Source organism: Molothrus aeneus, chromosome 3 (assembly GCF_037042795.1).
Source record: "Molothrus aeneus isolate 106 chromosome 3, BPBGC_Maene_1.0, whole genome shotgun sequence".
Lineage (NCBI taxonomy): Eukaryota > Metazoa > Chordata > Aves > Passeriformes > Icteridae > Molothrus > Molothrus aeneus.
The window spans coordinates 67,875,685-67,899,664 of record NC_089648.1 but is presented as its reverse complement, the minus strand read 5'-3'; the positions used below and the strand labels follow the sequence as shown (position 1 = coordinate 67,899,664).

At 35.4% G+C, this 23,980-nt stretch overlaps 1 protein-coding gene across 2 annotated transcripts in view; it reads left to right on the top strand.

Annotated features, from left to right (window-relative positions):
• Positions 1-23,980, top strand: part of FIG4 (FIG4 phosphoinositide 5-phosphatase) — a 51,181-nt gene that overhangs the window by 12,579 nt on the left and 14,622 nt on the right. The window contains exons 4-19 of one of the 2 annotated variants that reach the window (XM_066547118.1): positions 1,174-1,330; positions 2,592-2,642; positions 3,744-3,892; positions 5,807-5,935; positions 7,470-7,528; positions 8,015-8,177; positions 8,730-8,827; positions 9,734-9,867; positions 10,324-10,440; positions 10,826-10,871; positions 11,708-11,856; positions 14,360-14,526; positions 17,290-17,428; positions 20,110-20,168; positions 20,729-20,876; positions 21,676-21,759. In XM_066547118.1, the coding sequence (XP_066403215.1) occupies positions 1,174-1,330; positions 2,592-2,642; positions 3,744-3,892; positions 5,807-5,935; positions 7,470-7,528; positions 8,015-8,177; positions 8,730-8,827; positions 9,734-9,867; positions 10,324-10,440; positions 10,826-10,871; positions 11,708-11,856; positions 14,360-14,526; positions 17,290-17,428; positions 20,110-20,168; positions 20,729-20,876; positions 21,676-21,759 (1,849 nt within the window). Of the gene's footprint in view, positions 1-1,173; positions 1,331-2,591; positions 2,643-3,743; positions 3,893-5,806; positions 5,936-7,427; positions 7,529-8,014; positions 8,178-8,729; positions 8,828-9,733; positions 9,868-10,323; positions 10,441-10,825; positions 10,872-11,707; positions 11,857-14,359; positions 14,527-17,289; positions 17,429-20,109; positions 20,169-20,728; positions 20,877-21,675; positions 21,760-23,980 lie in introns of both variants that reach the window. The other variant, XM_066547117.1, reaches the window with a different exon arrangement.

Genomic DNA, 23,980 nt, shown 5'->3' with positions numbered 1-23,980 from the left:
CGATCACGTTGCAGCCTCCAGCAGTGACAGGGAGGAAAATGTGTGCTCTCCTCATCCTTTTTCTTTACTTTGTACTGCAAAGCTGAGAGAACTGAGTGTAAATACAAGTAAAACTATGAATTGTGAGGGTCCATTTGTATCATATCATCATCATCATCATCATCTCCCTCCCCAGTTTAATTTATTTGTTTATAGTACAGTAGTGAGTGAGTTTCAAGCTCTCAATAACCTATCAGAGCAGCTACCTCCAATAGCTAATTAATGTAATTTATTACTTATTAAAGCATATTACTGCTGTATTGTACTGTATTAGTACCACATTTGAGTTCAGGGGTGGTTATGTATTTCTGTTTTTAATTTGAATTTCTACATTTGTGTTGTATTTAAAGGTTTGTTACATTTTTTCCAATCATATATAATAAAAGTATCCAAAGGAGGCACTCCATGAAGAAGCATGGCTATGCCCTGCAGGGAATGAGAGTGGAGGCTTCAGAAGCCATCTTTTTATATCAATAAAACCAGACACTGCCTGTTCTACCTTCTTAGCCTTTTGTGTTTCAGCAGGGTCAAGTGTTGATATCTGAGAGAGGAAACAGGAAAAAAAGGAGTACCCCTGATACTCTGAATGGCTGATTTGGGGGAAATACTCTCTAGTCAAGGAATTCAGTTAAGGAGAGAGAGCACAGAGGTTTTGTTTTACCCACAACTCCTTTTCCTGTTCTGTGTCCCTCCCCAGCAGAGAGTACATGAACCTGAAAAGAAAATTGGAGTCTGGGATTCTTCTTACCCTAGAAAATTAACCTTTAGTATCTGAGGTAAATAGAGTGTATCTCTGAACAATGAGAGTCCTGTCAAAAGCAAATACAAGTATGTTAAGTAGACAGAAACATAGTCCACATTTTCAGTGTCCTAACTCTGCTACCAAGTATTAAAAATACCCACAGTGGGAGGGGAAATAAGAAAAAACGATGTATTTTATTGATTAATGGGAGTGAATTTTAAGACTCTGTGTGTGTATATATATTTATATATATATATATGTGCATATAACATTCAGAACAAATAAAAATTCTTTGAAGTCTTGAGACAATCCTGATACTGTTTTGCTAAATATGTTTTTTATCAAATAAACACAAATATACAACTAAAAGCATTGTAATACTGTTTTAACAGGTTTTGTCAGGTTTTTAGAAGGCTATTACATTGTGCTAATAACAAAAAGAAGAAAAATGGCAGATATTGGAGGTCATGCAATATATAAAATAGAAGATACAAATATGATCTACATTCCAAATGACTCTGTAAGAGTCAGTCATCCTGATGAGGCCAGGTAAATAATGCTGGTAATTAGTGTGTACTTTTTGAATATTTTCTAAACAATGTTGAATTGCAACTGGGAACTTCAGTCATGGGTTTTTTGTATTAGTATGTCATTCAAGCCATTTTATCTTGTTGTTTGGAAAATAGACTACAAGTTCCATGGCGTCTAGCCTGGAGAGTAAATACAGCTGTCATAATCTTCTAGAGTTTATTATCCACATCTCCATGTCACAGCTAAGTTTAGTAAATCTGCACCAAGAAGTGTCAAATGTAAGCATTTTGTTCCTGCAAGGCCAATGTAATGCTAATATTGGCTTGTACGATTTGGGGCACTGTTCTTTATTTAGTAGCTTTTGCATGATGTTAATCTCACCTGAAGAGATCTTTTGTGCCCTTCAAGAGGTGCTGAATAGGTTATTAAATGATTCAGTGCTGTCAGCATCTTGTGAATGTTGCAGTTGTAAAGGGTCGTGAAAAGATTCACTGGTAAGTTTAACAGCTTCTTTCTTTTCAGGGACATTTTTATGAAGAGAGAAGTTTAAGCCTTTGTTTTTATCAGGATAGGGTGACTTTGTTTCTATGAAATAGCAGGCAACTCGTATCAGTAAACTATAATCAGTTTGTACTAAGTGTGAATAGTCAAAAAGTGATGATTTATGATAAATTGATGCCAGGTAAAGAACCAAGCCAGTATTAAATATTAAAAAAACTTCCACTTTAAGGTGGGATTGATCCCAGACCTCAGTCTCTCCTCTTAGGGTGCAGCAGACCATGTTATCTAACCTACGTATTTATGGTGTCTGACATTGTATTATTCATAGACAATGTAATGGTTCCTTCTGGGAATTTTCAAGGCTATGACAGATTTTACTAGATATTTCTTTTCTTGTTCATTTATTTGAGAGTAATGGAAAAATTTCATTTCTTTTGTAGTATTTTTGAGAGTTTTCTTTTTTAAGTCCTGAAAAATTTAATGTGCATAAGTGGAAAATAGAACTGCAACTTTACAATTGTGTAAAGAAACAGAGTATGTGTATGAGTAGATATTAGTTTTGTATTCTTTAAAAAAGGGTATTTTATTTATTTAATCCATATGCTGACATTCTAGTTTAATTACCTGTCAAATCAATTACAGCAAGATAGGAAAGGAACATAGGGAAAAAAAAATCAATATTTATGTGTAATTTCTTTTCTGTGATCCTCTGAATGACATCTTATAGTCTGTCTTGTTAAAATAATAATTTTTGCTCCAACTTGAATTATTTTGCTAGGTATCTGAGAATCTTTCAAAATGTGGACCTTTCTAGCAACTTCTATTTTAGGTAGGTATTAGTTATTATTCCTTTAAAAAAATGTGCACTTACACTTGCTGGAAGATTATAGGTTTTGTTTGTGATACCCAAGACTTTTAGGTTGATATTCTGGAGAAATAAGACACATGATCATGCTGCTTGTCCATTTTCATCTCTGTATTTTGAACCTGCTTTCTCCTTTAATCAATTGGCTAGGAATTTAGTCTCCATTAGCTTAAGAAATATAGAACTTTTAATGGCATGGAAAAAAGTAGACACTGAAACTACTATTTCCACTGACTGTTCAGCCTTGCCAGATTATGCAGAAGTTCTTCCTTTGGAAAAGTATTAGGTTTCAGGGGAGGTTGCTTGTCTTGTTATTTATTCTTTATTGATCCCATTTTCCATAAATAAAGCTTTGCCTTGACTCAGGAGCAAAGGTGGAGAAATAGATCCTCATTTAAGATACACCCTAGGTGGGGTATGTCTTTCATAGGGCTTTTTAGGCATTGCAGTTCTCTTGTTTATTGTTTCATGAATGCCATATCTAAGACAAGTTTCTGTGTCCCAGCTACTATTAAGTGAGATTTTTGGGACAGCACAAGAAATGTGGTGGTAAACCTGGCAGTAGTGGAAGAAGACTTGAAGACTTTAAAAAAAAAAAAAAAAACCACCAAAAAAACCCCAGAAACATCCCTCTTGCAATCACCAAAAGGTGTGTCAGTCTAGAATATGCTTCCTCTTGGAAAATGAAGGCTTTCACAGCTGGATCTGTGAAGATAAAACCTACCCAAGTTTTATGTATGTTTCATGCTTTGGCATGTGAAAGATGTTTTTCAGTGTAAAACTTGAGTTTTTCTTCCATGCAAATATATGTTTAGTTTTCAGTTAAAAGAAGAATATAAACACTTTTTCAGTTTTTGTAAACTGTAAACAGTTTCTGTGTTTGTAAAGCTTCTTTTGGAAATCATTTGTATCGTTTGCTGTTATAGAATCAGGATCTGTGTTTCTTGTTCAGAAGTCTTTTCTATAAAACAGTACTGTGTTAAATATAAGCACGGATGGAAAGTAAGGGCTTTCAGAAAATTCCTCTGCATCTACAATTATTAATAAATGTTAACTGTCTATCAGTTACAGCTATGATCTATCTCACTCCCTTCAGTATAATCTTACTGTCCTGAGAATGCCGCTTGAGATATTAAAAACTGAAACAACCCAGACCCGACAAGAGAGTTTTGATATATTTGAAGATGAAGGACTTTCAACACAGGGGGGAAGTGGTAAGAAAATTCATCTAATTAAACTGATGTTGTTGGACATGAGTGCATTTAAACTATGTTCCACTTAGGTTTACTTTTGAGAAACATTCATGTCTTCTGTTGTTGGTCAGTAGTGTCCTAACAATTGTGAGTTAATAAAAGATTTTGTGAAGTACCAAATACATTTCAATGTGAACAATGATTTCTAGAGGTGTGTAGTCATTGTTTTAAGTTACATTGCAATTGGGGAAGATGACTCAGCATGCTGACATTTTCCAGCAATTGATTACTCAACTGACTTTTGAATCTCCCAACAGGAATGAGTTACAAGGAGAGTGGGAACCAATAACTGATTAAGTACCATTTTTTACTGACAACAGAGTAACTGTATGAAGTTAGCATCCTCTTACTGTAGTAACCCCTGTCAAGAAATGTAAGAAAAATTTCTCATTTCGGTTGGAAAGTTCAGCCTTCAGTTTGGATTATAAGAGTATAAAGATGAACAGCCAGAGAGAAAAACTATTTTCTCTCCATTTTTCTTCATGAACACATACACAGAGTAATTTTCTCCTGAAATTCTTAATATTGGATTTTATTCTGTTGAATGAAACCCCCATGCCCCCAGGAAAAAGATATTAGTAACATGGTCATATATATCAAGATACCAGCAACTGGTTATCAAATACTACAATATCAGAAAGGACCATAAGGAATGAAGAGAGCAATAATTCCTCTTCTGCAAAGACTCTAATCTGGAGGATCCCTCAGGACTCCTTATGAAGGCACTATCTCTTCTATGTCATTGTAAAAACAATCAGAAATGAAGATGCCCTAACCTTGACCCCATCAGCACTGTGTGCTGCTCACCTATATAATCATAGAATATGTGTAACAAACAGCCACCTGTCATTTAAAAATAAATCCTCACCAAAGTAATGCCACTAGTAGTAAAAAAGAGGAAAAATTGCTGGCTAAGTGCTTGTGACCAGCTTCTGCTGACTGTCTAAATTCCATCATGAAAATATTTTGTTTACATCAGTTTTCCCTGGGCTTACAGTAAGTTGGGTCTAGGTGGCAATAGTTTGTTCAACAGCTGCATTTTCACCTGCAGTCTATGAGAAGAACTCCTTTTTCCTCCAGCAGAACATTTGACTGCTGTAGTTTTCTGCTATAATTGGCATTCATACTGCTACAATGTAATTTGTCCTGTCAGAAACTTCATTTGAAAAAAGTGTGAAAAAATATAGGCAATAGAATTCTTGTCCTCTTTCTTCTAAGTTTCAGATTAATTCAATTCCCTCTGCCACCTTTCAATGACAGTTGTCACATCTTGGTCCTGATAGTTGAAAGAGAAGACAACTCTGATTCCAGATATATCAGAAACAGAATTTTAATTTGTAGGTCTACAATAGCTGTGTTTCTTCATTTTAGTGCAAATTAGGAAGACTGTGTTGAATTGTGTGAAAAAGGATTGATGTTCATGATCTTCCAGAACCTTGTAGGTAATTAGAGGTGACCTAGAATTGAGAAGCTTATAAAGTCCTGTATGGAGGAATTCAACTGGAATTCACAATTATTCACAATTATTCACAATTCAACTGGAATTCACATTTATTTCCCTCGTTATCAAATCCCTTGATGCTGCTCTGTAGAGATCTCTTTTTAATACTGAAGTATATCAGTAATTTCTGCATGAAGGCACTCAATCACAACAGTGACTGGCAACTCTAGAAAAACTGCAAATCCTCATAAAAGCTGGATAAAACTGCACGTGCCTGGAATTATCTGTGTTCGGCAAACCTCAAGGATGCAAGTAAATGCTACACTGAGTTGCAGTCAAGGGAAAATCAAAACAAAGATCCAATGTCCTGAATTTTAAAGCAGGTGTGTTTGTTTCTTAATTGCTAATGCATTTTCACTGTAACAACTTCCTAGGTGTATTTGGGATTTGCAGTAAGCCTTACAAGAAGTATGTGTGGAATGCCAAGCTTCTGGAAGCAGTAAGAAGTGCTGTTCATCGTGACTGGCTGCTGTATATTATTCATGGATTCTGTGGACAATCAAGTATCCTTCTACTGTCGTAATGAATTTTGGTTTATCAATTTTGAAAAAACCCAGTTTGAACATTCATATTTCTTTGTCATATAAATACCATTCAATTTTATACTTATTGTTTAGCTTTTATTTTCATGACTTTCTAAGTAAGAATTATAGTTATTGTAAGAGATCCTATCACAGGTAGACTGCATTTTCAGTGAGGCTTTGTTAATAAGTGTGGGGTTTAGTAGTAAAGAACTTGAGAGGATTTTTTGGCTCAGCTGTATTTTTTCGCAGATGTTTCAGGAAAGGGAGAAAAGCTAAGCAGAACTGATATGCTGACTGATCTGGTTTCAGCTGTTTTTAAACCATGACATTGCCATAGAAATGCTCTCCTACTAATCTTCTCTAAAACATTTTTTAGTTACTGAGATTTGAAGAAATTCTTGTATTTACTGTCTTTCTGTTGAAGTCGATGATGGAACTTCAGCCCTGCTGTGTGAAGAGCACTAGGACATGTGAAAGTGTCTTTTCTTGACTATATACTATTTTAAATGGTTAAAAGGGTCTATGTACATTGTAGCAGAAGAAGCAAAAGTCCAAATGCATATCACAGTCCAAAGAAATGTCAGGTTATGTGTTAAGAATTTAGTGTATTACAAAGACACTGTTTTATTCACCAACACTATCATGTTAGCTTAAAATTTCTGGGGAAGCATAAACAATTATGACGTTAACATTAGTGGTGTCTGCAAAATTTGATTTTGCTGTTTTATGATTGTAAGACTGTTGGTCATTGGCTTACTCCTCAGAAAAAAAACTAGATCTGCTTTTATATACCACTATTTCATTTGTGGTCTTACCTAATCAAAGCTGGATCTGACTGCCAACATTATGCCTGCAGCTGCAGGAGTGAGCAAATATCTTCTTAACTCTTTCTTGTGCCTCTCTAACACTGAGGAAGCAATGGTAGTCACACTAGCCTCTGATTCTGTTTGGTTTTAGTAAAATGGAAAAAGACTGTAAAAAAGCCACCACTGCATCAATAGCGTGTTTGCCTCTGGGTTTCAGTTATTTTACTCAAGTGGTTGCAAATTTGTATATTTTTCCAAACAAATAATTAGAGGGTAAAAATACACTTCATCTGAAAATGAAGCTCCCAAGTTTTAATCCCAGTATTCACAAAAGCAGCATTTGCTGTGCTAGGTGTATCTTGTATCCATTTCTCCTCCATTGTCATTTCATAAAATAGAAATGCTGCTTCTCTTCTGTAGGCTCTGAAAAGTGGGTGATGTATTGCAATGTACTTGCTTTTCAAAGTTCTTAAAACAGATTGTTGGAAAGGGCAATGTTCTCTTCCAGTTGCAAAATAAGTCTGGAAGTGATACCACTGTTAAGGTGATTTTAGTAAATCAGATCTATCAGTTTCATACACTTTTGTTAGACCTTATTTTTGCGTGCATAAAGTAAGTGAACAAAAAATTGCATGTGACATGTAAACCTTAGCTTCTCTTTCAAGAACTGTTAATATATGGCCGCCCTATATATGTCACTCTGATAGCCAGAAGATCAAGCAAATTTGCTGGAACACGTTTTCTGAAACGAGGAGCAAACTGTGAGGTAAATCAAATGTGATTTTAGGGGTTGTTTCCTCCTGCCTCTCCCCAGTATGAAAGCTTGAACTTGACTGACTGAAGAGCTGAAATAGTTTGGAGGGTTGTTAAGGGTTTGGCTATAAATTATGCTATTAGATGATATTATCACAGGTATCATTGCATTTTTCATTGGCATAATATAATTGTTCCTAAAATAATAAATATAATAGTTCTAAATTTTTTTTAATTTTTTACCACTTGGTTTTTTGGCACTTGTTTTGGTTTTTTACACTTAGAGATAATGTTATTTCCAAACTGAGGGAAGAAATAAAAAACTGAATAAAAATATTCATTAGGGACAAATGGGAATTTAACCTTCAGTGTTGTTCTCACTACTGTGGTTCAGTGTCTCACAGTTTAACTGTGCTCTGTTTGTAATGATCAATTCTCTGTACTGCATGCAGCTTTGAATGTCATGTCTACATCATATGTGTATTTCTGTTTGGTTTAGGGAGATGTTGCTAATGAAGTGGAAACTGAACAAATACTTTATGATGCTTCAGTTATGTCATTTTCTGCGGGGAGTTATTCTTCCTATGTTCAGGTTCGAGGGTCTGTCCCTCTGTACTGGTCTCAAGATATTTCAACTATGATGCCTAAGCCACCTATAACACGTGTGTACAAATTATTCTTTGTGATAGATTATGGTTAGTGCTCTGTCCTAAAGGAACATCTGAGAGAATAAGTGAAAACTGAATTTGCAAAAATGAGCAAATTGTCTGTTCACTTGTGCTTTGTGAAGCCATAATTCAAAGTAAAAAATTATGGAAAAAATCTCAATCTTAGACTTCACATTCAGAAATTAAATAAGAAATGTTTCTGTTTGAAGATGTGAGCTTTCTTTGTATTACTTTGTGTGTGAAGTTAGCTACATTTATCTTAGTATCGTGGATAAAATATTAAACCTGTTGAAAATGGTGGAAAATGTCTGGGCTGAGATTAATGGGGCCAGAATAATTGTTCTGTATTGGCATTTCATGAAAATTTAAGAAGCTGCCTGCAATTCGGCAAAGGGAATATTTTTTAACAGCTTTTACATGAAAAGAGGGGGAAGTATTTAACTGTGTCATTACTACCAGAGAATTAATGCATCTTTGGTGTAGAGTACTATTAAGGGGAAATTCTACAGCTCACTTATTATCATCTTCAATTTATGTTTGTTTCAGTGGACCAAGCAGATCCTTATGCACATGTTGCTGCTCTTCACTTTGACCAAATGCTTCAGAGATTTGGCTCTCCTATTATTATATTGAATCTTGTGAAGGTACAATATTTTGAATATGTTCTAGGTGTTTGATTTTTAATATTAAGCTTCCTTCTGTAGAGTCACTGCATAATTTTGGTTATGTTCTAAAACTAATATTAGCTTATAAGTGAAATATTTTTTTCATAAATCTCATCCTACAGGATATAGTACATAACTTTGCTTCTACTACAGCCCTTCAAAAACAAGATTTCCCATGTTTAGAGATTTCTTACAGTAATCTTTCACTGTTCTTTTCAGGTTTTTGCTATTACCCGTTAGATCTAAGTCCAAATAAATTTATCATTAAATTTAAATTAGCACTGATAACTACTGAAATAGTATGGTTCCATTCAAAGCAAGATTGGAACTAGGTGATCTTAAGGTCTGTTCTAACCCAGACCATTCTGTGATTCTATGAAAACAAATTTTATATTCAGGCAATGGCAACACAATTCTGATTTTCAAAAATAATTGCAAGACTGGGAGGTGGGAGCTGTTGTTTGCCATCTCCTGCCAGTAATGAAGAAGAATTTCCCTTTTCCTCCTGTATTCCACAACTGAATTGAATGCTTCCCTTTTGGCCTGTGTTTTTTCTTCTCTTTTGTGGTTCTCCATTTCATCTACATAGCCACTTTTATTTCTGTGTTTTCTTCTTTACGCTTACAGCATACCATTTTTCAGCCAATGATTATGCATGTTTGAAACAGGTGGCTTTTACTACTAATAACAAATGATTGTTAAAACCTAGAATGTTCAGATTTTTCTATCTTTTCTGTTCTTATTTTTATTGTACTATTTATGAAGAACTGCCTGCTGTTGCTACAGCTTCCACTTTTGATTTCCATTATATATGCGTACGTGTATGGGTTATATGCAGTTGTTAATGAAAATTTTGATGTTAAATTCCTTTTCTTTTTGCTAAAGGAACGTGAAAAAAGAAAGCATGAAAGGATTCTCAGTGAAGAACTTGTTGCTGCTGTGACATATCTCAACCAGTTCTTACCCCCAGAGCATGCAATTATATATATACCCTGGGATATGGCCAAATACACTAAAAGGTAGAAGTAGTATTTTCTATACTAGTGCTTGTGACTGAAATGCACCTATAGAAGCAAATGTTACTGAATAAAACAGCAGCTTCCAAACAAAACAAGGAAATGTGATTTAGGATGATCATACATCCTTTTCTGCCTCATTCATGTTTTTGAATCACAGAAAGTTTGGTAGAAAAAAATCTGTATGATGTAAAAATCAAGGAGTTTTAGGTTTTTTATGTCTTCTGCTTCTAGTTTATATAATGTTTTTATCAAGAAGAAGCAAAATTGCTTAGACATAGTCAGTCTTTCTGTCCTGTAGAATCTAAGAGAACTATAAGCATAATTACAGTTGAATGAATACAGCTGTGCTATGGGCCTGTTTTTAAATAATTTTTGTTATGGAAAAACTTTTTATGTAGTGAGACTTTTTTTAGTATTAATATATTTTGACTATCTCTTTTTTTCCCCTCTCCTCAGCAAACTTTGCAATGTCCTTGACAGACTGAATGTGATTGCAGAAAGTGTAGTGAAGAAGACTGGATTTTTTGTAAATCGACCAGATTCCTACTGCAGTATCTTGCGTCCAGATGAAAAGTACCTATAATTTATTTGATGCATAATGAATAGCACCTATTCCTTTGAAAGCTGTTTGGAATTTCTATGTGTATTAAATTGTTATTTTAAGGCTGACTAATTTAGAAATTACCAAGTGACTTCTTTTGAGGCATACAAATAAGATAATTGTCATCTAAATGTTACTGAATCTGTTGTTAACCAGTGGATTTTATGGTTTTATAAATACAAAATATGAAACTTTTTTTTTAAATAGAAACTGTATTTGCTTAGACTGCTGCAGATGAAGTCTCTCAAGTCGCTGAAAATTCAGAAGTAACAATTTGTCACTGAGCAGATCATACCTGATATGATCTGTTATTTTATTAAATCATTTGAAAGTCATTTTGTTTTGTTTCTTTTTCAGGTGGAATGAACTGGGAGGTTGTGTTGTTTCCACTGGTCGCTTGCAGGTACTAAAATATACTTCTTTAGTTCATAGTGATGTAGGTCAGCACTTCCAAAGAACAGTGATTCATTTCCCTTAAATGCCTGATTGGTGACTCACAGATTGCTCTTAAATTGATATTTATAGTACATATTATTATGGCTGTCATTCCTAGAAATCTAATTGGGAATTAGGGTCTTAAGTTCTTGCATGGTACCCCAAAACCGTGTGGTGTTGGAATTGTATCTTTGCTGGACTTAGTCTGAGAAATGCTTGTATTTTAAACTGGTTTCCATTACTGTTCAGTCTGTAATGTTATCAGTTCAGTGAAAGTTAAACCAGCAGCATTTTAGCACTGTGTCATAAAATGTTCTACAGAAGCAGTGAGGAATAAGCACATACTTAACCCTGGTAGCATATTCATAGACAGGAACATGGGTTACTGACATTTTCACCAGTGCTGAATATTCTGTACATTGTTACAGTTTCCAGCACTAAAAGAAAATAAAACTAGAAACATGTCTTCCTTTAAGGTCAGAAAAGTACTGACTAAACTACAAACCATACAATATCAAATTTATACCTGAATGTTAGGGTTACATACTCTGAACACAGGGCATATTCTTAAGATTTGACTTGCCACTCATAATTTTGTATTTCTTGTAAGTTAGAGAGCATGTGACCATTCCTGTACTAGCTGATAACTGGGATATGTTTGTTGAGGGAAGATAAACAGCAGAGCAGATAAAATTTGACATAATTTGAGATTTGATAAGACTTAGCTAATAGCAAAAAAGTAGTAAGCATGACTGTAGTAATTTGTTGATTAAGATAAATCTTTTATTTGGATTGCTTCACCAGACTGGAGTCCTCCGAACCAACTGTGTGGACTGTTTAGATCGCACTAACACAGCCCAGTTTATGGTGGGGAAATGTGCTTTGGCCTACCAGTTGTATTCATTGGGATTGATTGATAAACCAAATTTGCAATTTGATACAGATGCTGTAAGGTAAGATAGATTAAAAGAGTGTGTCATGGTTTTAAATGTTAATTTTGAGTCAAGAGATTATGGAGAATTTTGTCCATGTAGAAGAAGCGTACAGTTATTTCTGCTGGAATGATTTCATGTTTATTTGTCCATGTTTAAAACATCTTTGATATTTGAAATCATGAGAAAATCCTGTCATGCTGAAAGTTCGATCTTCTGGAAAAGAATATTAATCAGTCTTATGATATAACTGCTTGACTTCATTCTTTTTATATGCCTGAACTTAAGGAGATGTGTTTTCCCTTGAAATAATTTAAGAAAACCTCTGCCCCAGTCTTTTGCACTTGTTTCAATTGCTTGAGGCAAAATGCTGACTGAGAGTGAAAACTGAAGTAAATACATACTTTCATGGAGAATGCCAAACTCGTAATTGCATATAAGTTCATCTTACCTTGCTATTTCCTACTTTTTCTTTGGGAAGATTTCATGGGTTTTGATTTATTGAAGAAAAGTTTTTCAGCAAAATTGTTCTTTCAGATCAGGTGTCAATGGTATTTATACAAGCATCCTCAAACTCTTTATGAAAACCCAGCATTTGTATTGAAATGCTTTGGGGTTAAGGGTAAACTAAGCTGCTTAACTTGTACACATGCTTCAGAAATTAATTTAGGGGTCTTTAAGGTGCTGTGCTTTTACTCTTTTAAGCTGTTGTTGTGATTATGAAACTTATGGCTTCATTGCTGATTTTTACTAGTGGTTTGATAGTTGTAGAGCATGGAGACCTAACTTGTATTCAGAAACCACAAGTAGTTTTGCTTCAGTCCCCTTCACTTGAGATATACCTTCAGCTCCTCCTCTTTTTTCCCACTAGTTTCCAGCACTTGCCTGGTGCCTGGAGCTGGTATGTGCTGCACAAACCACCTCACCTGCAGCATGTTGGTTCTCTCGGCAGGTGGGTGCCTCCTGGCCTCTGCCTGGTGACTGTGCCTGTGCCTCTGATCCACCATGTCCCAGGTGCTGGGAGCTGCACATTTACCTCTGGGAATGAATAATTCCTGCTGCCAATACCATTTGCTGTGCAGCCTCCTGGGGCTACTGGTCAAACAAAAGCAAACCAACCCACCAAACCCAAAGAAACAAATGAGATTCTCATACATGGTATTGTGCTCTTTGAACAATGTCTGTAGAGGCAGGTGGGCTTGGGATTATTTCTTTGAGTTTTTTTTTGTCTGTTGTTTTGGAGTTTTTCTTTTGTTTTTTTAAAGTTACTTAGCAGATGTTTCCTTCTAATTGATCTTTTTGTACTTGACCTTGGACAGAAGATTTGCTGGACAGCTCTTTAGTTTTTACAGAAATGGATTTGCTGCTCAGAGAAGTCTTCTTCATCCAGCTCCTTTCCAGTAGAACTTCAGTCAGATGGTTGCTAGGTTACATATACAATACTGTCCCTTTTGTTGGAAACTTTATTAGGGGAATGCTTTTGTTGTCTTGTTCTGGTGCTTTTTAAAAAAACAAATTATTTTGTTGTTTGTTTCTATCTTCCTTTTCACTCCCCAAGGACTTTTTTGCTCTGCAAGTATTACATGTAGATGCCTGAGTTACTTTGTTTTCCTATACTGATGTGAAACACATTCGAACAAGTTGAATGACTGGATTTGCTTTTTTGTTTTGGGATGGGGTTGGGGCTTGTTTTGTTCTGGTTTGGGGTTTTTTTTGCCTCTTAACTAAACTGCCCGTCTTTTTTAGCAAAATATCATCCTTGTCATTGTCTTGCTCAAGCAAGGCCATAGTCTCCATTTCTGAGAAGCACCCACCTGTCTCTTATGTTTTAGACTGAGCACCATCTCCTTAAGATAGCCTCTTTTTGTCTTGTTTTTGTCATTGATATGAAGCTTGTTTAATTTTTGCTATTTGAACTAGTCCCAGTTTGGATAGTGTCAACTTCTTGATGCCAGAGAACTTTTTAGCCAGCTCTCCTAAGTCAATTCTTATCCAATTCTTTTTGCTTTCTACTTACATCAAGATTTTCCAGCTCCAGCAAATGTTACCTGACTGCCATACACTTTTCTTACAAGTCATGTTTATTCATTTTGTACCTTTGAGTCATCATTATTGTAACTGCAGAGATTTTTGGAAGGTAATGCTAACTGCATTCCTGATGTACTTAACAGAAGATGTAGCCTTGAGATATTGATATATTCTGTCCTTTTAGTGTATTAAACGTGCCTTGCTTAGTGACGATATATTGTTTATTTTCTCCCCATTAAGTAGTAGGACATGTTAATCTTCCTCAATCTACAGAACTGCATACGCTGTGTGAACCTCTTCTTTTATATTAAAAAGTAATGAAAATCTCAAAGTCTAAACCTTCTTAGTAATTATTATGTCTGAATAAAATTTTCACATATTTATCTGAATAAAGGCAAAGAAATTGTATTGCACTTGCAGAAAGACTTTATTATATTTTCTCTTTTAAAATTCTGTTCAGAAGTTTCATAGATGACATATTTTGCTTTTCCTTCAGATTATTTGAAGAATTATATGAAGATCATGGGGACACACTTTCTCTGCAGTATGGAGGCTCTCAGCTTGTCCACAGAGTAAAAACTTACAGAAAGATTGCTCCATGGACTCAGCATTCCAAAGATATTATGCAAACACTCTCAAGATACTACAGTAATGCTTTCTCAGGTAAATTTAAGTGCTTTCTTTCAAGCCATTGTTTACAAAACATCTTACTCATGATGTTTCAGTAATCTACACTATGACCTTATGGCAGAGTTCCTCTATACTATAATTTCCAAATAATTTTGTAACATCTCAAATAGGTATTCTGATTTGATGATATATTTATTTATCCTGTGTTGTAGCATGCAACCCTTTATTTAGAAAATGCACAGATGCAGCACTGCATCTGTCAGTGACATTTGTAGATCAGTAGAAGAGCAGGTAGGTGTTGCAGAGTTTTAAAATGATGGACACAATGACTTCAGCAAATATAAGGAAACTGGTAAATCTAAACATGAGTAGAAGGCTTCATGTGGAGTATTTCTTGTGTTGTTTCTGAGAGCTCAAAACAAAGCAAGCTGTAATGCGCGTAATTTTTTTGTGTAAATAGGAGCTACAAACTGTTAAATCTGTGGTAGAAAAGATAAAATTAAATTCAAAAACCAAGTAAAAAAGCTAGTTTTTTCATTCAAATAAGCTGTAAAATATTAACTTATTCCTTTATTAACTCATGTCACTCATTAGTTGAACACTGAGTGTTCTACTTTCTTCTGGGCAACATTGCTAAGGGAAAACTTCTTTGAAAAATGCTGAGCCTTATTTTATGAAAAATTTTAAAAAAACCAAACCTGTGGTGTGTTTAGAAGTCTTGCAAAAGATCTAAAAGAATGATCAAAGGACGGTCTAAGACATGTCAGAAGTGCAAACACTGAGTGCTACTGTGTTATAAATATTCTGTCAGTCCTCTATTACTCTTTTTCACAAAAGTTGCATAGCCAGGGGTGGAGGTGCCTTTTTTTTCTTTGTCTTAGCAGATTGCAATTATTTAGAGACTGTGAACTTCAAAACAGTGAGTTGGACAATGGTTAGAAATACTTCAGTAATCTGTTTTCTTTGGCTGAAATTATTGCTTTTGTATATAACAATGTTGAGACCACACCATTCAGAGTAACTTTTCTGAACGTAAACCATGTAATTTGTGTATCATTTGTCCAAACTAAATGGGAAATAGAGAACTTGTTTATTTCAGTGATGCAATCTCTTATTATTTGCATTGGCAATAAAGTCTGGCTTCATCAATTCTTTTGAGCCAAAGGTAGCACACTTGCAGTGTCACCTGTACTGTGACATAGAAGGTGGAACAAATCTCTGAGCTGTTTATGCCAACCAATGAAATGGTTCGGTAGAAGCCTGAGCAAAGTTCTAGGTCCACATCTGGGGCTGTGGTCTGCTTGCAAGTATAGTCATGATATGCATGTCTTCTAGTAATAAAAGAATTTGTTCCAAAAAAGATGTTACAAAAAGAAGAAAAAATTGAGAAATAAATGAAGTCCATCTCGTAATCTCAATGAACTTGTAGGAAACTACACAAATAAACATTAGTCTTTACTGAAGTCAATACTGTCTTTGATTGAAATTTTCTTAAAAGTGCTGCACACTTTCCCCAATTTATTTAGGATTTTGGTACTTGATCCCATTTGAGGCAAATATTTTTGGTGCTGTATGCATTCCTTGTGTTTGAAGATGACATTGCTGAAATGTAGCATTCGATGTTATATTTACTTTGTTGCATTTTTAGTATGGAGTTTTAAAATATTTGTTTCAATGAAATTTAAAGGTTCGCTGTCCTACACTGCCTGTTCAGAGGGCAACAGCTAGCTTGTTAATGAGGCACATTAAGAGAGATCATTTTATTCTTTAAGTTTTCTAAGAAAGCAGAGAAAAAGGAAACAGTTTTAGAACAAGGTGCTGATTTGCTGTACTGCATTTATTATTGTTGCTATTAATCATATATCCTTTAAAATGCAAATAAAAATCTGAGGGCTAGCTAGTTCATAAATCAGCATTTCCTTGTGTTTCTGATCCGAGAAACATTTTTTTAATGCTTGTGTATTTTATGTACCTGAATTAAACAGACTCAGAAAATTTTAGTGATTTGCTTGGGGTCATACAGTATATAAGATTCAGAGCAAGGTTGAAAGAGGCCTACTATCACTGCTTCCTAAATAAATCTCTTAGCCACACATTACTGCTTGTCTATCATTCAAAATACATGAATCTAAAAATAATCTAGTCTTATAAGAAAGTGTTTTCATCTGTTGACCTCAACACTCTTAGGATAATTACTACTAATTAAGCTGTATGGATCAGAAAAAGTAAGACACGTATTGAGTGATAATTTGGTGGAGCCTAAATTGATGGTTTAAACCAACAGGGAACAAGTCCAAATTACTAAAAGGTGTTTATGAAATTTAATCATTTTACTATGTATTGGCAAGAAAATCCCAAAGAATTAATCATTTGTATGTTTTGTTGGGAACTTGTGTTGTATGGATATTGTTTAATTTCATCAAGTCATTTTTCAGTTATTTAGGCTGCAGTAAATTCACTAAGGTATGTCAGATTTCTTGAAACATGCCTTAATCTATGCATGTGCTTCATGCACACATGTGGGAGACAGAGTTGCAGTGTGAGGTCTGACTTCTGCCAAGTCTGGGCTCCTGAGGGAGAAGCCAAGGGAAGAGGCAGCGTTGGTACCAGCCCCACGTGCCCTGCAATGTAGCAGCTCTGCTGTAAATGAAGTTCCATGGTGCTGCTTGAAGCCCAGAGGGCCCTGCAGCAGTCATAGGACACACACTCAGTCTCTGATGAGCAAAGAGAAGCAGTGTCTGAATGGGCCTGAGCTGTGCAGTGCTCCTGGTGTTAAGTGTGCCTCTTGTCTAACAGATGCGGACAGGCAGGATTCCATCAATCTCTTTCTGGGAGTGTTCAAGCCTGCAGAAGGAAAGCCACATCTCTGGGAACTTCCCACTGATTTTTATTTGCATCACAAGAACACCCTCAGTCTGTCACAGACCAGGCAAAGGTATTTTGCTGTCTTATTTTTTGTTTTATTTGGTACTGCTCTAATACATTGTAAAAAATACATGTTGCTAATCCAATAATTAGGTCAGCCTGTGAAAAACTTGCTTAGTGCATTTTATGTTTATACAAAAGCTTAAAAAACACCTTCAAGAGATTACCATAAAATGCTGAATGTTGGTGTTTCAAAGGGTTTGTTTAGTATGTTAATTTCCTTTGGTATTTAAAAATAAGTTTAATTTCATATGAAACTCGATCCTTCAGTGTAAAATGCTTCAGTGTTGTACTGAAGTACAGTTACTACAGTTTCATTCATATATAGGTGCATTCTTCATTGTCAGATTTATTAATGGTTGAATTTGAGATTATATGAAAAGGATAACATTTATTTTTCTATGTACTGCACTTAGTCTGCAGCTGTCCATTCCAAAAAACCCATGATCTTCTGCCTTCCTTTCAGCCTATGTCTAGATTGTTTTAAGACTATTTTTCTTCATTTGCATTCCACTGTAGTCGTATGGTAATAAAGTATAAAATTTTAAAGTAATTCAATTGCTTCACAGAGGGAAATTATTTTTTGAAGACTATGAATACTGGGCTTTTAAAAAAATCCATTTTAACAAAATGGACAGTACTCAACTTGTCAACTAAACAATCTCTTAGGATTTTGGCTGGTTTTATCTTTATTCATTTTGTGAGCTGTAAAGCCCTTTAGTACAAATGGCAGACCTGAATACCTGCATTTAGATTTTTGTCTGGGCAAAACTGCAAGTGTTTAACCAGTGTGATCAGTCCCTGTTGGCTGCTTATCCTGTTAACCTGTCGCAGCAGCTGGCACATGATATGGCTCTTTCTGAATTGTGTCCTCCTGTATTGTCTCCTGAGGCTTCTCTTAAAGGTAGCTTATATGAGCCATACAACCAAGTGCTATTTCAGGCACACATTAAACATGCAATATTAATTTTCTCAGCTACTCATTCTGAACATTATTGTATGTCTAAAATTAATTCAGCTGATATATTGCAAATATGCAAATGTTCTTGTCTCCCTTTCATCTGTTACTCTGTTAAAACAGGCTATCTCTTATTTGTCACACATACTGTTCTCAAATGAGGTGGAATATTAAAAAGAAATATTGGTACTTTTCATTTGCTTGTTAATTATTTTTTACCTTTCACTCAAACCAGAATTTCTTTTGAGCAGTTATAATGTACAATCAAGATGTTTCATTATGTGAATAAAATGACACCTTCCTGTAATAACTAGGTGAAATAAATCTGTGAAAAAACTCCTCTAAGTAATTTTTTGTTTCTACCAAATATTTTGACAAGTTCTTTGTGTAACTTCTCCCTGCCTGTCTGTGTAGTTCCTCTTTTAGGTTCCTTGGGCACAGTAGCAAAAGAAATAACAACACTTGTAATGAAATCAAGGGTACAGGAGAAGGAAGATGTTTCCTGTCATTGAAACATCATTGACTGTCTGTGCTTTTCCTATATTGTAATTGCCTCCTTATCAGGAGGAAGATATTTAATAAGGTTCATATCTTACTTCTATATAATTAATGATTCACGTGAAAGGAATATGGAAAAGGAGACTTTGTGTTGCCATGTTACTTATCATTTATGCTGGCAACAAAACTGGGTGTGTCCAGTGCATCATTTCTGAAGGCACTGGAGAAAATTGCTTACTAGCATGGTACTTTGAGAAGAGGCAGGGCCACCAGGCATAACTCATTCCTTATTGTCTAGGATATACACAGTTCTTGGAACTGAAGTGTGTTTTCCTGCCTGTCCTGTACCATCTCCTAAATCCCACTAACAAGCCTATCCCTGGCCATGGGAATACGCCCATTGTGTCTGCTGCAGGTGGCTACATTGACAGGAGTAGGAGATAACCACATTAATGCTGATTACAGCCCTCACAGTATTGTGAATACACAAGTATTTGAAATAAAAATCAATGAAGACAATTGTGTTTTCATTCCATGTAATGAAGTAGAAGAAACGATCAGAATAAATCAGAGAAGAAATTAAAGTATATTTGAGAAGAGACAATAAAAATGTGTAAACATGAATGAAAGCTAAAACATGCTTTGTTTTATGAATGTTGCTTGACTTCCTTTGTTGTTTTACAGAAATCCTGAATAAGCTTCCAGCAGGGCTTGAATTTTGCTGTTAGATATGCCAACAGCTCTCAGACTTATGGCAGCTGTTACATCAAATATTTCTTTCTGTAGAAGTCAGCTGTTTTGACAGTCATACAATCTTATTATCATTGACCTTCACTTCTTCATACATTTTTCCTAAATTTTGGGATCTGAATAACATCTGTGAGGGGATGCCTTCCCCTCACTCCTCCCATCCTCCAATGACCAGAACAAGAGGAATACATAAATACTTTTGATATGTACAAAGACATTAATACATTAATTTTCAGTGCTGTAGAGGTAGGCACCTGAAATGTATTTGTTAATGAAACGAAACCACATTTCTGTCCATACCTGTATTGAGTTTTGTGTGTTTAAATTTCTTGATTTAAGAGCAAAGTAGTTGGACAGGGGCCTGTTGAAATCCTCCCTCCAAATCAGCAATGTTTGCTGAAGTGACACTGTATGAATGAGTGATGGATAGGTGGGTGCAAGATCCAATCTCCTGTATCAATTGTGTTTCTGGTTTTCCTGTACAGCTACACTTACTGGTGGACCACAGGTGTGCTAAAGCATTTACCTCTTCCTTTTGATGAAGGTAGGACCTATATTTGCTCCTTGCCTTGCAGAGTATCTTGAAAAAGAAGTTTTAGTCACAAATGTTTTTTAATTTCTATCCCAAATCTGAAAAAAAGAATGTTTCCATAATGGTTTCTTAAATATTTCTTCACCCCCTTCTACCCTCCAAGGAGATATGATTTTTCAGTTGCAGGTTGCAAGAGGTACCTGAGTGCTAAAACTTGACCTTCATGTTTGTGACTCAGGGCACATTTAATTTTTTTTGTCTTGTCTATTAGCATATATTTATAGTCTGTGCTGGTGGTCCTATTCCTGTCACAGTTGACACAATATAGCCTTATTTCTCTGGGTGCTGTGGAGCATATTTTATTAAGAATTGTCATCATAAAGTGAAATCAAATTACAGTGGTTGATAATGCATATTTATTAAAGATGTGCAATGCATCTTCTTCATGTCATATTTCCTTGTCTCAGAGGAGATATGACTGGTATGGTGGCTAGGTGAGCAGGCTACTGTTGGATTAGATTTTTGCAAGAGTCAGTAATTGCTAGTAAAAAGATTTTTTTTTTCCCCCTCAGTGACATGTGCTGAAAACAGACGCAAGTTGACAGTGAAGAAATTCCACAAATATGAAGAGGAAATTGATATCCACAATGAGTTTTTTAGGCCATATGAGTTGAGCAGTTTTGATGAGACCTTCTGCTTGGCAATGACCAATTCTACAAGGTATATTGGGATGGTTTGTGACTCTAAATCCTTGAATGGAAGTTGATGTGGTGTGAATTAAATATGCATTTGATTTATTAGGTTAAATACGTATTATATCAAATTTAGCCAAGTTCTTGAAACTAAATCACAATGCTACATGGAGACTCTAAAAAAAATCTGTAAAAATAGCAATTAGATTTCCAATTATTTTTTGTTATTGAGTGCCTAGTGTCTGGGCATTTGATGCCTGAGAGATGAACTTTTCTCTGTTGATTCAGATCACAGAAGCTACTTTCAAAACAATTGTTTTCTCATTGTTCTGCTCTCATTTTGCAATTGTTTTCTTCAGTTCAACTGGCTCTACCAGCTGGTCAGATATTTTGGGGTTTTTTTGTTGGCAGCAGTCAGCTGGCTATTCAAAGCATGATCTGAATCATGGTTTGGCTAAAGATTTCCAGGCAGATTATTTTTCATGTAGCTGTTTGACCCAATTTATGTGTTGGCAGCATTTTGAAAGCGATGTATGAAGCCCCGAGTTATCAGGCCTCTTCAGGACAGGAATGGAGCACAGTGCCTTAGCATCCTTGGCAAGTGATACTTCCAGATGTTTTATGGAACTAAATAATGCAACTGAAAGCTTTTTAAATACCTAGGTTATATGTACATCGACTTGAAATTACAAAGTTAGAATTTGATATCTCATTATGATGATTCTTTTTCTTTAGTTCCCAGGTAGATGTTAGAGGTGGTTCTTCCAGAAAATTTAAAAAAATTATGTGTTGCACTTTGTTCATAAACACTTTTTCTATTTTGGCAGAGATTTTATGCCTAAGAATGTGGGAATTGATCCAAGTCCATTCACTGTTCGTAAACCTGATGAAACTGGAAAATCTGTGTTGGGGTAAGTCTGAAATCAGAAATTTTGTTCTGGTTTAATAGTAGTGAAATTGTAATGAAAATATATAAACTCTTATGTGTGTGTCTGTGAAGAATATTCATTGTTACACAGGAAATAAAAAATTCATTGGTGTTATACTGCAGAATTGTACACTTTGAAAATCACATCTAATTTGAGATTTTTATTTGACACTAGGAATTTTTATTGAACACTAGAAATTCTTAATTCAACTTGTTTAATATTTTCTGTTTTCTCTGATTCCTCAAAGTGAAATTCATGAGAAGATTTTATCAATAATACACAAAAGTTATTAAAATTTGATCATCTCTTCATTGTAGTGTCAACTCTATTCTGTATTGGAGTTGACAGTGGTGCATATTTTCTTGTTGTCTTTAAAAAAATAATAAATTTTTCATGTGTAGTGCATATTCTGAAACAGCAATAAATGCCAATTTCAGCATAGTCTTTGATAAAATATGTTATTAAAACATCTATGGATAAAATTATATAAAACAATCCAGCAACATTTGCTGAGACCAATGAATGCTTCATTTAGCTGCTTTTGCATCCTGGACCTGCTTTGTTACTGTCTTTGTTCCACTGCTGTGTCCCACAAGGGCTGTGCAGAATCTTCCTGAATTAATTCTCTCTTTGGTAGCTCATATTAAGGAAACCTTTTGTCAGTAGTTACTATGCTTTCACAGCATTATAAGTTCCTCTGAAAACTTGCTGTTTTGTTAAACACTAGAACATTGGACTCTCGTGTGCTCTTGTCCTGAGAGTCTCATTGTAAATAAATGTTGAAAGTAGACTATGCTTATCACCAGTAGAACCTCATTTTGTGCTACTGATTCCCTGGGAATAAACAGGAAGAATCTTCAATGTTACACAGTTCGTCTCTGCTAAGAATTGAGTTTATGAGTATTTTGAGGGTAAGCTTTATACTTCCGCTTTGATAAAATGTCAGATTTTGGACTAATTTGTCTCCAAGTACTCCATTAAATAGTTGACCATTATATAACGGCCATATTTTCTCAGGCACTTCTATTCAAGCTCTTTGCTGTGATTTTTAGGGGTTGATGTGGGACAGAGAATCAACTCCATCAAAGCCACATTCCAGGACTCCCTGTGTATCACTTATAAGGCTTCCCCTCTAGTGACTGTGTTGTAGGGTAAAACATGGCTTCACTCTTGCACCTCACCCATATTTAGCCTTGCAAAAGGCAGTACCTTTGCCTTGCTGATTTGTCATCATCTTTTGATCTAAGACATTTCTGAAGGAAATTTGGTGACACCTCTTTTTGTCTGTAGGCATTCAGGTCCCAAGGACACTTAGATCTTGGCTGGGTACGTGTTGGGAGTGCGGTGAGGATAACACTCTTACCAGTTTGGCTACTTGCTCCATTCCTCAGTGTCGCAGACATCTTTTCATTAAAAATCCTTTTTTAGGATTTTTTCCTTCTGAGAAGCTGAGAGGCCTCAGAATCAACATGTAAACGATGGTTTTCTGCTGCTGTGGAATGCAACAGGTGGATGCGTAATTGGTCTCATGTGGATGTTTGGAATTAGTGACCAATCATGGCAGAGCTGGCTCTCCCTCTCTGTCCAAGCCACAGACCTTTGTTTTCATTCTTTTCCTTTCTATTCTTGGCTTAGCTAGCCTTCTGAGATGAAACTTTTCCTTCTATTCTTTTTAGTATAGTTTTAATGTAATATATATCATAAAATAACAAATCAAGCCTTCTGAACATGGAGTCAACATTCTCGTCTCTTCCCTCACCTGAAAACCCCTGTGAACACCGTCACACCTCAGCTTTCAGAAAGGGCTGCTTTTCTTGTGACCTTCACCTCATCTAGAAAAGTAGGGAAAAATCCCTTTATTTTCCCTAAAAAGAATGCTTATGTCTTTATAACTTTCTGTACATTTCAGTCCAAGGAAATGTCAGGTTCTGCTGAGTCAGAAATCAAATTTGCCCATGGTGTTATTTTCGCAAGGCATTTGTTCCAGCTCTAAGATTTTTTCTGATACAATAATGTCCTTGGGAGTGGGGTATGCTTTCAGATCAGAACCTTTGAAGGACTCTCCTACTGGTTTATACATGTTCCTTGAGCAGATGAAGTGTAGCTAATTTAGTAGAGGGATAAACTGCCATGTGAGTTTCACTTCAAGAGGCAGCCTCTGTAACAGTCATAGTGTGCTCCACTAGGGCTCAAGTGATGCTGA